Source organism: Podarcis muralis, chromosome 1 (assembly GCF_964188315.1).
Source record: "Podarcis muralis chromosome 1, rPodMur119.hap1.1, whole genome shotgun sequence".
Taxonomy (NCBI): domain Eukaryota; kingdom Metazoa; phylum Chordata; class Lepidosauria; order Squamata; family Lacertidae; genus Podarcis; species Podarcis muralis.
Window position 1 is genome coordinate 20,086,428 of NC_135655.1, and position 15,416 is coordinate 20,101,843.

Sequence of the window (15,416 nt, forward strand, 5' to 3'; positions counted from 1 at the left end):
CGAGTTTAGTGCAGAAACCCAAAAACCCCTCTGTACATTGTTTTGTTTTATTCTTTATTTTAAAAAGCAAACTCATTATGCAGACCACTTTGCTTCTTTTATTTCAAGCGTATAACTGCTAAAATAAACACGGCTGCCTTATTCAAGGAAGTACAGATAAAATGGACAGAGCACATTTTCTTCATGTATTTTCCTCGTTTTCTTAACTTCCATGCTATAAATCCAGATTGTAAGTGCACATGTACCCAGTTTTCTTAGAAAATGAAATGCACATTTTAGTCTAATTTTCTATATATGGATAAAGCAAGACATTTCAGCGTTTAAAACAGTAAGAAACAGTCAATGTTTCGTAACAGGTTTTACTATAGATTCTTAGTTATCCTATAATTAGCTGAAATAAGACAAAGCTGTAATAAATGCTTCAACTAAGCTGGTACTCCTTCAGTTCCTAGAGCAGGTTCTCAGCAAGGTTTAACAGCATCACTCATGTTGAACCAGGTTTGCAAAATATAAATTTACATCCATCAAGGAGCTGACGATTGTGTAAATTCACTCACTTTGAGAATTAAAACATCTGTTAGTATTATCTATCACAATGCACAATTACTCTAGCTTTGTGGGTGGTGGTTGTTTTTTTAAACCACCTTTATCCCAAGAAAATATACTGAGATTACAGCACTGGAAGGTAACTAGTATTGTACTTAAGACCACCTATTCTTCTCCCAATTCAAATACCAATTTCCTTCTTTGGTTTTGAATCAATACAATGAACCATTGTAAGTTACAGCATAGTTGGGGCTTTGCAGAAATACTCATGTAATATAGTAAATAAAGATTCAAAAAATACTTTTAGATATACTGTACATTATGTAAACATTCAAAGCAATGCGAATAGTTCTCTTTACACAGTATTAATAGTTTAACAAAAGCAATGAAGGATTGGGCTTTATGCAGAATGTGGCTTTTTATTTTTTCATTACTGTGCTTATCCCATTTGTATTTCAGCTGATGAATACATTCATTATGCCAACAATATATCTATTGTTTAGCATTGCTGCTTGCTACCCTCAAGACTACACCAAATACTGCACACTGTTGTTCGGTTACTGAAAAGTACTGGCCTAACGTTTTAGTGGATCATATCCTAAGAGATGCTTTATTTAATGTTTCGTCTTACCACTCTAATGAATGAGCCAGATAATGTCTAAATCCACATACAAGAAGTTGAGCTAAATACAAAACTTTTCAATGAAACAAAACCCATTTCATTAAATTAGCTATGGCAAATATTTGGTTTTCTTAAATCCAAGTTATTTGTGAAGCACACTACTGAACAAATACAAAAGTTGTTAGAAGAATTTTAAAGTTAACTATCAGAGACCAAAACTATACTGTGTTACATTGTAACTATCTAAAGGAAAGTTTAACAAAGAACAGTAACTATATATGTGACTATGTTACCTTAAAAATAAATTGGGTAACTAACTCCGAACAACAGTATCAAGGACATAGTTTACAAGTTGGTGTCACTGCAAGTCATGGAACAAGGGATTTTTTTGAAAGCAAAGAGTTCAGGTGAATAATTTCCCCCCCTCTGCCATCAGGCCTCAGAACAAACTATTTAGATCCAGCAGCAACTTTTGTTGAAGCCCACTTCGATTGCAAATTCAATCACGACTGCCCATCACTTTTCAAAGCCTCTAGTCTTTGTAGCAAAGCATTTCCAAATGCTTCTCTATACGCTGGGCTAACAGAGTCCAACAGAGAGTAGACAGTTTCGTGATAGGGATTTTGTACGCTGTCATCCACCTGGTCAAAAGCATAGCCAACCACCTGCAAAAAGAGAAAATAACATACTTAAGAAATTAAGTGACCAAGTGCACACACACAAACAAAAAGGTTGATAAAGAAACCAAACCAGCTGTTATGCGAAAAACTGTTCTAGTGAGTCGCCCTTTTATGGGGCTTGCAAAGTTTATCAAGATCATACAATCCCAAGAACTATTTACAAATGGTACTGAATACATTATACCTGAAAGTTATCGAGTAAAACTTGTCTAGTAAAACTGGTGTAGTAATACTGATATATTGCCCAGGACCAGTATGAGGGCCAGAGCGTGATGGTGGTTTTTCACAGAAATATCACAAGTAAACCCACCACCACTCCTGAATCCCTCCACTGGGCACTGGGGGCGAAGGGACTCCCCAGTGCTTGGTAGAAGGAACAAGCTATCTTGGTCCTGGCCCCGTGGGGTGAAACTGCCTCACATCTCTTGGCAGGAGTGGCAGTGTTTTCACCCTAGCGCCTTACAGCTTGTTCCATCCTCTGTTTCAACATCACAATGTATCACTTAACCGTGATGTTCGGCTGGTGATCCATTGCAATGTTGAAAAGCTGACATCTCCCAGCCCTATTTTGATATTAATATTGGGGGGGAAACTGAGTCAAAAAGGAACAAGAACTCCATGTGTGTTATTTCAGCTAGAGTAACCATGACAGTTGAGATGCACACTAATTGTATATGATTATAGTACTACAGAGCGATTAGTTGGAAAAAGACTTGTATTATGACTGCAAGTTCAATTCGTGCAGTTCACAGTTAATACTTACTGTACACAAACAGGCAGAGACAAGACTTCAGTTGTATTCCTAATAAAAACCTTCATGGAGAAAAAGCTGTCTACAGTGGTGGATATGTGTGGAAAATATGTGTTTTCTTTCACGGGTGATCATTATGCATTGGTTTGCATTGTTTGCAATGGTTTAAAGCTGTGGATCACCAGAGAAGGAAGACTTCATTTCTTTAATCAAGGATGGTTACCTCCTGTGGTCCTCTAGATGCTGCTGGAGTACAGTCTTTGGCTATGTTGTCAGGGCCTGATGGTGTTGGAAGACCAACATCTGCAGGGCCACAAGTTCACCACCCCTGCTTTAATTCATGGATGGATAGCTTTCAACATGGAAGTTCATGTACATTTAAAAGTATTCTGGCAGATGCAGATGCCCATGCTCCTTGCAGAACCATGACATCACAAGCTGCACCTGCTAATATTTTCCCTTCCAGTATAATTATATGTTGAAAGACTGTTATCCATAATTAAAGGGTGAAGTAAAGTATTAAATGCAGAATTTTTCAATACATTAATCATGAAAAGAAAACGGAAGTTTTATTTAGGCAAACGATAGATAGCACCTTTTAGTGAAAAGGCATCTGGGACAAAAAAGCTGCCTAGTAATCAGAAATTCAAGATTTAGGGCCTTCCTACCATGAACCAAGTGACATGGAACACCTTATCTGATGCATTTCTGCCAGTCAGGATCCCTGCAAAGTTTAAAAAAGAAACTGTATAGAAACCCTATTGCAGAAGACTAGAGGGTCAAAACTGGTAACTCCAAACATCTTTTCTCTTAATTAGAAATAGCACTGTGTGTTCTTTACATTCTGTTGGAAGATGCCCAGAGTAGCTGGGGAAACCCAGTCAGATGGGCAAGTAATTAATTGTTGTTGTTGTTATAGTAGGTTTGTTAGCATCTTCCATATAAAAATAAACATTCTGAAACACTCGGTACAAAAAATAAAAATTGAAGAGGGCTGCTTTTGTGATAAAGTAGATTACTAAATAGCCTTTGGCTAACATTACTTTTATAACTAATCTTCACAAAAGGAAGAATTACCCTAAGTCCCGCTTCTGTGAGCTCTAGGCAATATCTGTTCCTTTCCCTAGTTTCCACGTTGATGTACGCCACATCTTCTGCGCATGGGAGGCTTTTAGAGACAAACATGTTGCTCACAGCAAACAACACATCATTCACAACAGCTTCCGCTTCTAATCTCATGTCCTTCACGTCTGTTCCTTCAAAATCCTTGAATTCAGAATTGTCTTCAACCCCTGTGTTATTGGATAGGTCCATGGGATTGCAGTCCATCTCCATTCTGCACACACAACACAATTTTTAAAATCAAAATATATTCAGAACTATGCTCAGCAAGACAAATGCTCATACACACTGGGAGTTTAAGTTTGTTGTGTTTTAATCATCAATCAATTGTTATGAATAGCAACCCACTAATGTAGTATATCAATGCAAAAAAATAAAAATACAAACCCCCACCATTACCAAGTGAAGGCACTGAAACTTCTGCATATCAGGCTTTTTAAAAAAATGCAAGGTAAAAGATTCTACAATACAGCAATGACAATGGGATTCTGGAATTCCAAGATATATCTGGAAGATCAGTACACAGAGCCCTCAAAAACATGGGTTCTTTAAATACAGTGTTAATAATCCAAATCAATTATCAGGCCTAAGAAGTACAAATGGCTAACACTGCATTTCATGCAGCTGTCATTTTACTTATACTCTGTTTTTCTTCTTTAACCGAAGGGCTGCAAAGTAGTTTGTAACAAAATACCAAATTGCAATATAATTCTTCAAGTTAATATAATTAAAACCAGCAAACTCCATAGTCGAGAAGTCCTAGTGGGAAAAGAAAACTTTTCAGACATCATTTTAAATGCTTCATTTGGGGACCTATTGGATCTCATTGGGGAGGGAGTGCCATAGCAGAAACGCAAACACTGAAAACTTATCTGTTTCTGGTAAATGACACACTCAGCTGCTGATACTAGTGACACCACGAAAATTATGTGTGTAAATCCCACCCATGTAGATTTGTGTTAATAAGATGTGGATTAACCCAAGCAATCATTAAAATGGGCTAGGTAACAGAAAAGTGAAATTTATTTTATTCATTTATTCAATTTGTATTCTGCTGTTCCTCCAGAAATAGTCCAGGACAGCAGACACAGCAATGATAAAAAAACTTTAAAAAACCTAAAAACGGTTTAAAAGCATTCTCAACCAGTGATCTAAGGGTTGCCAGAATAGTGTCTTTCAGCCATCAAATGCCTGGGCAAACTGAAATGTTTTTAATTTTTTCCCTGAAAGTCAGAGTAATGGGGGAGAAAGAAGCATCTTGCTATGATGAAGAGGATCCAACACTGAAAAGGCCTATCACAACTGATACCCAGTGGCGGAGGCATCACTTGCAGATCACAGAATGCAAGATTATTGATAATGAGGATGGTGCTCTTTTAGATACTTGGATTCCAAGCCATTAGGAGCTTTAGATGCTAGTACTAACATCTTGAATTTGACCAGTGCAGAGCTTTCAGCTCTGGTGACACATGGTTCCATTGAGCTACCCCACTTACCAGCCTAGCAGGTGCATTCTGCACTAGCTAAAGCCCCCTGCAGCCTGCATTGCAGTAGTTAATACAAATGCATAATGCTTAGTACTTCTTAAAGGCCAATTTAGCTTTCTTTATATAAAAAATTCTGTGCTTTCAATATGCACCTTAAGAAGTTAGAATAATATTATCATCACCCTCTGCCTCTGGGATGTCTTTCACATAATAAATATAATGTATAGCAATGTCAGCAGGAAAAAAGTTTTGATCCAAACAGTATTGACAAGCTGCAATACCTTGGTCTAGAAACCGACTTTTTTAAAACTTAGAAGATGAATACACATCTCTGTTAGCCATTTTGCCTAAAATGAGAGAGCAAAAGTCCCAGAAGTTCTGCACTCTGTCATGCTCAGCGCCATCGATGCATGCTATAATTCTCCCCTTTCTGCCTTACACCATTTCACACATCTCTACAGTACCACTAAACTCCATACCCTTTCTCCTTGCTTTCCCCCCTCCTCTTCAGCTAGGGTCACTCTGCCTGGCATTGGTAGTTACAAACCACCATCACTCCAGAAAGCATAATGGAACATTACTTGAAGAAAGGAACAGCTTGGTATCTGTTTTGATTCTGAGAAAGCTGATTTGCCAACTCTCTACTCAGTGCCTCTTCCTCCTGTTCAAAATTATCTTCTACCATCAGTCTGCATTTCCACCTATGCATGTCAGAAACATCTCCCCCGCACACAAAACAAAATCACTAGATGTTGTTAGCCATACCGTTTCTTAGGTTGGATAAGACAGACATCTGATTCGGGTGGCGCATAAATATATGATGATGAAGATTCCTTGTACAATCCATTCCACCTGCTCTCCAGCTTTACCCCGTAAGACATACATCTCCTGCCCGCCCGCCCCCATTTCAAAACAGGATTATTTTTGTTCATTTTGTTCAAGTTTATGCCTGATGAGTTGCCCAAGTGACCGTAGACAGGAACAAGGCCAACTCTCATGGGTTCAGGCAAGCACCCACCCACGCACCCAGGGGTGCCAACTTGAATAAAATATCAGGTGCGGGGACAGGGAAGCACCACACAACCGATCACGAGATGTGGCAATTCGAATGGCAATGCCTATCAACTTTGGGGTGGGAAGTGCGGTCCCCTCAAATATTTTATTTGTGGTGGGGGGAGAACCGAAGGGACCTCAGCCCTTAGGAGTTGGCTCCTACTCCCCCACCCACAGAACTGTCCAAAAAGAAATTCAAGACCCAGGATTCATCGCCCCTGTCAAAACACCCACGCGCTGCTTGCTTCCCTCCCTCCCTCCCTTCCCTACACGTGAGGATGCCGCAATCCCACGACATGCAGAGAAGCACGTCCCCGTTAAACAAGAGCAGGCCCTAGTTCCGAGAGAGGAAGGGCTGCCAACTTCCCAGCCGGCCTCTTTTAGACAGAAGGAAGGGGACCGTGCTCACTTCCACGAGGAGAAGAACTTCGCCCGCTGCTGGTTTTAATTATTATTAATTTTTGCGCCTTAGTAAGCTGTCGCCTGAGAGGCACAGGCACAGGCTGGTATGGGGGTCAGTTGGCAACCTTCACCCAGCCCCCCCCTCCCGCTTTCTCGGGAGTCTTTCAGAAGCTTTTCTTCCACACAACCCGAGGCGCGCGCACACAGCTCCACCTGCCAGTCTAACAAACGGAAGAGAGAGAAACAACGGACGCCGACGACGTACCTACCCCTACTCCATCCCGTCCCTACTCTCCGGCTCCTCGCCACCCGCGAGCCGCTCTATCCCGTCCTTAAGTTCTCGCGAGACGAGAAGCTGAACAGCCAGCCCTGTTCCTCCCTCTCTCAGCTGTTTTGCGCCCGGCCCCTCTCGCTCTCTTTTCCCTCCTCCCACTCGCGGCCTTTTCTCTCCCCAGTCACGTGCCGAGGCCCCGCCCACGATCGGCGGGACAGGCGCCGGGGCAAAAGCGCCGAGAGACTCGGTTGAAAGCGACGTCGACACTTCCGGCTCTCGACTGAGCGTGCGGGGCGAGGTGGAGGGACGCACGGCCGCAGGGGGAGGCGGCGGGCGAGTAGGGGAACCCTCGCGTTTACTGTTGTTGTTTTACAGAGATCAAATAAACAAATGTTTCTCATTGCAACATACGCTGATGCTTCTGGATGCCGGTTGCTGGAAACTTCAGGCGGGAAGTGCTGTTCTGCTGCTTGCATGTTTCACACAGGCAGGACCCGGCCCACGCATTAGACAAATTGAGGATCCACAGGGCAGAGGATCCCGATGTAGAGCTAATGGCATGGCTCCCCCAACTTGAACTTGCCTGGACGCTGTGTTTATCTTCTGAAATCTTCCGCCATGTATCCTCCTCTTTGGAGATGACGAGAGGGCTTTTTTGATTTCCCCCCGTCCCAATGCTCTCCCCAACCAAGCTCACCCGGTGCCAACAGCAGCATCCTTTCAGCACCAGATTTAGGGTTTTTGAGGAATTATATTAACACCGGTGCTTCTGCGTGTGTATGTGAAGGACGATGGATATTGTTGTATTGTTATACAGGGGCACCTCGGGTTAAGTACTTAATTCGTTCCGGAGGTCCGTACTTAACCTGAAACTGTTCTTAACCTGAAGCACCACTTTAGCTAATGGGGCCTCCTGCTGCTGCCGCGCCGCGGGAGCACTATTTCTGTTCTCATCCTGAAGCAAAGTTCTTAACCTGAAGCACTATTTCTGGCTTAGAGGAGTATGTAACCTGAAGCGTATGTAATCCGAGTTACCACTGTATTTTATTACTTTTTATTGTGCATGTAAGCCCAATGGATAGGTTTTGTGTTAGGCGGCAAATAAATATTGATGATGATGATAGCACGTTATTTAAGTTACTGCTATTTATGCAAATGATTTCATGATAAAAGTCTGAAAAATCTATTTCAAACCACAAAAAAGCCACACAGCGAGACAAGCAGAATGTAATGAAATGCGGAAACGTTTCTATACAGAAAGGTTGGGAGACCCACGCGCGGGCTCCCCAATTTCGCTCAGAGGAGGAAACCTAAGTCATTTCCTCCTCCTTCGCCCCGCCCTCCCTACGGTTTCCGTCCCCCCAGCGCCGGTACTGATGACGACGCTCTCCCGTGGGAGGGACGTCCAGCCGAGCGTAGTTACGGTCCCGTGGGCGGGGCCAAATGAGCACAACAACCAGCCAAGCTCCAATCTGCGCGCTGATAGCGAGGCGGAGTGCGAGTGGGCGGGGCGAGAAGCGGGCCCCGCGACGAGCTCAGTCGGAGGAGACGGTGAGGGCAGCGAATGAGAAGGGAAAGAGACCCTCGTGGCTGTTGTGCCGCCGTAAGCCCCGCCCCTCCCCTCCCTCACTCGGGAAGGCGGGGTTGCGCTGACAAGATGGCGGCTGCTAGTGCTGCGTGAGGAGGCGGCGGCGGCGATGGAGGCTCTTGTTATCGTCCGCGCGGGAATTCCCTCAGGACTTGCCGCTTTCCTGGACGGCGCTGAATAGGAATTGTGGGGAGAGGAGCCGGGCTCACCGCGGGCTGGGCCTCCCCTCATTCTTCCCAGCCCTCATAACCAGCCTTTTCTTTTCGGAGGAGGGCAGCCCCTTCCTCGTCTTCGCCCAGCCGGTGGCTCCTTTCCCTGCGGACCCCGCAGCTCCGTCCCCTCGCCTGCCAGTGCGTGGATCGCAGCCGCCATGCCTTGGCCCTTCTCGGAGTCCATCAAGAAGAGGGCCTGCAGGTACCTGCTGCAGAGGTACCTGGGCCACTTCCTCCAGGAGAAGCTCAGCTTGGAGCAGCTCACCCTGGACCTCTACCAAGGCACTGGCTCCTTGGCACAGGTGCCCCTAGACAAGTGGGTAAGTGGTGCTTCACGCGTCTCTTGGAAGGGACCCCGAGGGTCACCTGGTCCGACCCCCCGTGGAGTTGGAAGGGACCCCGAGGGTCACCTGGTCTGACCCCCTGCAATGCAGGAATCTCGGCTAAAGCATCCATGACAGGTGGCCACCCAACCTCTGCTTAAAAACCTCCAAGGAAGGAGAGCCCACCACCTCTCGTGGGAGTCTGTTGCACTGCCCAACAGCTCTTCCTGTCAGAAAGTTTTTCCATATGTTTAGTCGGAATCTCCTTTCTCCTATCTTGAATCCGTTGGTTCAAGTCCCACCCTCCAGAGCAGGAGAAAAGAAGCTTGCTCCGTCTTCCATGCATCAGCTCTTGAGATATTTGAAGATGACTATCATATCTCCTCTCTTAACCTGACTAAACATGCCCAGCTCCCTCAGTTGTGTGCCTTGTAAGGCTTGGCTTCCAGACCCTTGATCATCCTCCTCTGTACACATCCCAGCTTGTCAATATCATTCTTAAATTGTGGTGCCCAAAACTGGACACAGTACTCCCAAGTGTGGTCTGACTAAAGCAGCATAGAATGGATCTGGACACTATACTTCTGATGATGCAACCTGGAATAGAATTAGCTCCCCCCCCCATGGCATAACACCTCCTGCCTACCCCTCATACATCTCCTCTGAGGAACTTGCTATCTGTCAAGTGTCAAGAGCTGTCTTTTCACTTTGACAGACATGCCCTAGCCAACTGTTTAAACTTCCTGTATCCTGATTCTGTCACGGTTACTGCTGCAATAATTGAGCAATTTTCAATGCATGAGGGTTTGGGGTGATCCAAAGCTGACAAGCAGTCATCTTTTTTTCTATGTGAAGACTGCATTTCACTTCCAAGCACTTGGACTTGTAACCTAAATGCTTCTCCCTACCAACTCCAATAACAATAATGAAATTCCCATTGAAGTGAATAGTCTGCGGCAGCATTCCCCATCCTGATGTCCTCTGGTTGTTGTTGCATGTCAAATCCCATCAGCCCTGCCCATTGGCCATGCTTGCTGGAGCTTATGAGAGTTAAACAACACATGGAGGGCTTTGATCAGATTTTTTTTTTTTTGAGGGAAAGGGAAAATCAGAAGATAGAAGGGGAAAGACTGCTCCTCTTGCCAGGAGACAGGTGTCTTATTCAGTCTGTAATCTTAAACATGCTCATAATCTTAAAGTTACTAATTCATTGACACTATAGAAATTTCGGGTCTGTATGTGTCAGCAGTTAACTTCTAGCTAAGTGGCTATTGGGGTATGGAGTGCTATTTGTACAAACTAGCTTGTCTACTGCACTGAAGTGTCAGGAAGCACATTATTTTGGTTATGTGGTTGCTTTCATCTTGGTATTGGTCAACTCAGTTTTCGTAGTCGAAAGAAAAGAAAATAAAGAGAATAAAAAAATTCCTTCCAGTAGCAACTTAGAGTGCATGCACACGAAAGCTCATACCAATAACAAACTTAGCTGGTCTCTAAGGTGCTACTGGAAGGAATTTTTTTTTTTGTATAAATATATGCTTTGGGGGGGTGTAGTCTACTCTGTTTCTCTTCAGGTGATCTGGAGACCAATTTAAAACATTTTTTTCCCCTTTACCATTTGAAGATGCTTAATTTTATGATGTTCTATTTTTCTATGTTCATACATTTTAAAAACACTGGCTAGCTGTGAATCCAGAAAACAATTTTTATATGGTATGTTCAGCATTTGTGTAAACAGTTTGAGTTTGGATGTAACTGACTTCGTAAGCATAAAGGTTGTTCTCATATGACCCTGTGGCACAGTTCAGTTTTTATAGCCAGTAGGTAGGCTTTGAATGTTTTGATTTAAATATCCTCTAGTGGACACCCCAGGACCTTTGCTCCCTTCAGCAAGCTATGCTAGAAAGAATAAGTAAATTAGTAACTGCCTTTTAAATATGCTGATTCTTCAGTTTTGAATTGACTATTTTGCATGCCTCCTGTTTTCTAAATAGTACAAATGTTTCTCTTTATAATGTATAAATGCATCTAATAAAGTTTTAAAAACCAGAAGTCACCTCCAACTGTGAGGAAAACCCCCCACTGAAGTAGAGGCATGTGAATCAGGGCAGAATAGATTACTCACCTGTTACCTTCCATATCATCTGGGGCATCTCTGTCTGTTTCTCTACAGTTACTGTCTGTCATGTCTGCTGTGATAGTTTAGCTGGATAATTTCATTGTGATAATAGAGAGCTGCACCTGAATGCTACAGTCCTGGAATTGGTATGCTGTGGTGGGGGAATTTTCGATTATGTTTCTCTCCAGGTGTACCCATTGTTTTGTTTTGTCTTCTGGAATGTATGGGGATTATGTGGCACACTTGGTTGTTGATATTTGAGGTTTATTCACTGTGATCACATTTGACCCAGATTACTCAAAGAGATCATTGGTAGGATCAGCCAACAATAGGTTGTCTCTTGAGCATTTTTTCCACTGTAGTGTAAAGCAGTGCTTAGGAAACCAACACACTGGAACCTCCCTATTCAGTATTTTAACAGATGTTACTTGGTTTCTTTCTTGAAAATCTACAGCCTGCACTAAATGGGAAAGGCCTTTTTAAGAAAAATATAATTGAATTAAAATCTAGTATTTTCTGCATTGTGCTACACCAAAATTAAGGGCACTATATATAAATCAAGTCCTCTTCTTGGACTTGATGACTCCAAAATTTTTAGGTCTTGAGAGATTCCAGCATCCACAGGGGAGCAGTTCAAGCCTTAATGGCTGCCATGAGGCTATCCCAAAACATTTTGGACCCAACACATGTAGCTGTGTGTATGCCCAGTCTGATGCCATAGAGTCTGCCATAGATCTAGATTACTACTGGTAAAGTTGAGGCTGTTAGAAGCTCTTAATGCTTGGTGGGGGGCAATTCAGTTGGTCCTCTTGGGGAGGCTTATGGTTTTGGATGATTTCCTGGTGTCTCTGCAATAAGACAACTGCATGTGTAAATATCATTGCTTCCAGGTGTCCTTTTACACTGACTAGGGATAAATTGGCAGCATAGTATTTCAGGGAGTTTGGAGTGATGAAATAGTTGAGGTGGTAACTTGAATGCAGATGAAGGAAAAGATGGGAGAAAACTGCCAGAAGTAACCTGGGGAGTGCAGATTGCACACTTCTGAACAAGAAATAGGGAAAAGGTAGTGTTTCCTGGAGAGTATGCATACTGACTGGAGAATGTGCGTATTGCCAGAGAATGTACAAAATGCAGCCAAGGTATGTACATGCCCCCAAACCTGTTGTGGATTATGCATAATGGCTGGAGAATGTACAAAGTTCATCTGAAATATGCACTTCCCCTAAGGCTTGTTGGGGATTATGTATAGTGACCGGGAAATGTGTGCAGTTCATGGAAGGCTTATATGCACATTTCCCATGAGGCCTGGGGAATATGCACATTGGCCAGTTATTATGCACATTAATTACTCAAAATACATTCCTTCTCTCTCTCTCTCTCTCTCTCTCTCTCTCTCTCTCACACACACACACACACACACACACACACACAAACACAAACACACAAATATATATATGACATATAAGCCATTTTCACCAAAACCACGGGTCCACAATTCACTTTAGTATTTAATACTGAAGGGAACTCACATTATTTTTGATATAAAATATCATGGGCATCAACAAAAATTGATCATATGCTACTTATGTAATATGCAAAGCAATTCTTGATTCTTTTTTCTCTTTGTTTCAGAGTCTTAATGAGATTCTTGAATCAGCAGATGCTCCTCTGGAAGTCACTGAGGGATTTATTCAGTCAATTTCTCTTTCTGTGCCCTGGGGTTCATTACTTCAAGATAACTGTGCGCTTGAAGTGAAGGGCTTAGAGATGGTCTTCAAGCCAAGACCCCGACTAAGTAAGTTAAGAAGGATCATTGACAAAAACAAGTCATGCCTATTTAATTTTCTGAATAGTGGACTATTGGGACATCCCACAGTGAGTACTGATTTCTCCAAAGCAGCAGGGTGACCCCCAACTTCAGCACATTATAGAGAAGCAGATACTACTTTCTTCCTGGGGAGGCTGATACTTCTGTTGTGAGTGTCGCCCACAGCTCAGAGGTACCATTCACAGAATTTCTCATTCTTGTATACAGAAGCTGGGCTTCTAATTTATCCCTGTATGTGTGTGCTTTGGTTATGGTTGAACATTTGCTGAAGGCCATTTATGACAAAGCACCTGAGGCTTATCTCTTCTTTTCTAGCTTCTGGTTCAGAGCCCATGTATTGGTCAAGCTTCATGACTAGTAGTATGCAGCTTGCAAAAGAATGTCTTAGCCAGAAACTGACAGATGAACAAGGAGAAGGTTCCCAGCCTTTTGAAGGGCTTGAAAAATTTGCTGAAACAATTGAAACAGGTACGATGGACTCTTTGAGCTTACAAAGCACTATATCAAGATGCGCTACGTAAAGCTGAGAGATCTTTTGCCAACTGAGTTGACCTTGATAATGTATTTCATGTGTAAAACCTAGCAGTTTGCTCAGGTTAGAAGAAGTTCCCTGTTTGATGGTAACAGTAGTCAGCTTTCAATTTTGGGCCATGATGTACCAATATGCAAATCTCGCTGTGTCCACAGTGGAAGTTGCTTGGGGGAAGTGAACCCTCTTCCCCCAAGTCTGCATGCATGGACCAAAATGCATCAGTCATTATCTAAAAAGGAAAACCAGCTTGTGTGTTCCCTGCAATGTTTCAGAGTTCTTTCTCTTCCCAGCACCATAGTCCCAAGTTACTCCTGTCCTGGGGAGGAAAAGAAGAGCTGGGTAGTTTCAGGGCTGTACATACCAGCTGCTCCTTCTACATAATTTTTTGCATACGTGAGGAGGGTAAGAGGGCTCATAGTATTTTATGTTAATTTCTCTTTATTGGTATAGCCAACAGATATCTGCATAGCTGAAATCATATTTTATATTCATGTTTCTAAGTGACACGTCCCCCTCCATTTTGCTTTCTTCACTATAGTTTTAAGGAGAGTGAAAGTCACCTTTTTAGACACTGTTCTGCGAATTGAACATGTGCCAGATAACTCAAAAAGTGGGACAGCACTTGAAATCCGCATTGAAAAGTAAGTAGTATTGTTCTTCTAAGTAGAGTTTAGAATGTTATCTTGTCCTTGTGTGTGAGAATTCGTTTTATTTTTTTATTTATTTGATATCTGTCTGGCCTTTTCTCCCCAAGGAGTCTAAGCTGGGGAACAGTAAAGCATTTTAAAACGGCCAAATCTCCTGATTCATGGTTGCTAGGAGCAGTATATTTCAGCCACCAAATATGTGGGTGAACAGGAATGTTTGTAACCTCACCAGGGAGGGCATTCCATAAATGAGGAGCTGCTACTGGGGAATGCATGTGAAGAAATGGGCTTTTGGGTGCACATCAGATCAGGTTCTGAATGGACAATACCTACAGCATGAGTGAAATAGGTTTCCAGCACTCAATTCTCCATGGGGGGTGCTGACTGCTTGGGTCACGGTGCTACAATAGATTTTAAGACTGCAATTCCAATTAGAGAGCAAGGCTCAGTGAACCTGTTTTTAAGTAAACAGGCTTGGGATCATGCTGAACATACTCTCACTGTGGGTTTTAAAATTAAAAATTTACTTTTGAATAATTGAAGTAAACAGCAACCAAATTATTGAAAAGTAATCTTCTAGATTTACTAGTGCCTCTTTTAAGAAAACCAAGAATGGAACGCTGTCCAACATGACTGTAGAAGTATTTCATTATTTTATTTCCACCCTTCTAGAACGATGTACTACGATGAAACCGCCGATGAATGCTCTGGAATTAATGTGCATCAGCCCACAGCTTTTGCTCACAAATTGTTACACCTCACAGGTGTTTCTTTCTTCTGGGATGAATTTCTGGCATCAGCAAAATCCTCTCCAGTGTGTTCAGCTACACAATTGGTAAAAAAAAAAAAGATCTACATATATGCATATGTATAGTTAATGAAACGTAGAATATATTTTAAGGGACACTGGTGGCGCTGTGGTTTAAACCACTGTGCTGCTTGGACTTGCCGATCGGAAGGTCGGCGATTTGAGGCCCCGCGACGGGGTCAGCTTCCGTTGCTCTGTCCTAGCTCCTGCCAACCTAGCAGTTCGAAAGCACACAGTGCAAGTAGATATATAGGTACTGCTCCGACGGGAAGGTAAACGGCGTTTCTGTGCTCTGCTCTGGCTTTGCCAGAAGCAGCTTAGTCATTCTGGCCACATGACCCAGAAAAACTGTCTGTGGAAGCGGACAAACGCCGGCTCCCTCGGCCTGTAAAGCGAGATGAGCGCCGCAACCCCAGATT

The 15,416-nt window shown here is 43.0% G+C and overlaps 2 protein-coding genes across 5 annotated transcripts in view; one reads left to right on the forward strand and one right to left on the reverse strand.

The window, feature by feature from the left end:
• Positions 1-75: 75 nt before the first annotated feature.
• GSKIP (GSK3B interacting protein) lies at positions 76-7,078 on the reverse strand. 2 transcript variants are annotated; one of them, XM_028716452.2, is made up of 3 exons: positions 6,929-7,078; positions 3,677-3,935; positions 76-1,833 (listed from the first exon to the last, which is right to left on the reverse strand). In XM_028716452.2, exons 2-3 carry the CDS (start codon positions 3,932-3,934, stop codon positions 1,672-1,674), a joined length of 420 nt encoding a protein of 139 aa, XP_028572285.1. In that variant the 5' UTR covers position 3,935; positions 6,929-7,078; the 3' UTR covers positions 76-1,671. The 2 variants fall into 2 exon arrangements, with proteins under 2 accessions (XP_028572285.1, XP_028572239.2); XM_028716406.2 differs by lacking the exon at positions 6,929-7,078 and adding an exon at positions 5,974-6,873.
• A 1,323-nt stretch (positions 7,079-8,401) lies between these two features.
• The window catches only part of ATG2B (autophagy related 2B), a 44,379-nt gene continuing 37,364 nt past the window's right edge, over positions 8,402-15,416 (forward strand). Inside the window, exons 1-5 of one of the 3 annotated variants that reach the window (XM_028716696.2) lie at positions 8,402-9,057; positions 12,815-12,977; positions 13,326-13,478; positions 14,081-14,183; positions 14,862-15,024. In XM_028716696.2, the coding sequence (XP_028572529.2) occupies positions 8,896-9,057; positions 12,815-12,977; positions 13,326-13,478; positions 14,081-14,183; positions 14,862-15,024 (744 nt within the window). In that variant the 5' untranslated portion in view covers positions 8,402-8,895. The remainder of the gene's footprint in view (positions 9,058-12,814; positions 12,978-13,325; positions 13,479-14,080; positions 14,184-14,861; positions 15,025-15,416) is intronic. The other 2 variants (XM_028716647.2, XM_028716603.2) reach the window with 2 other exon arrangements.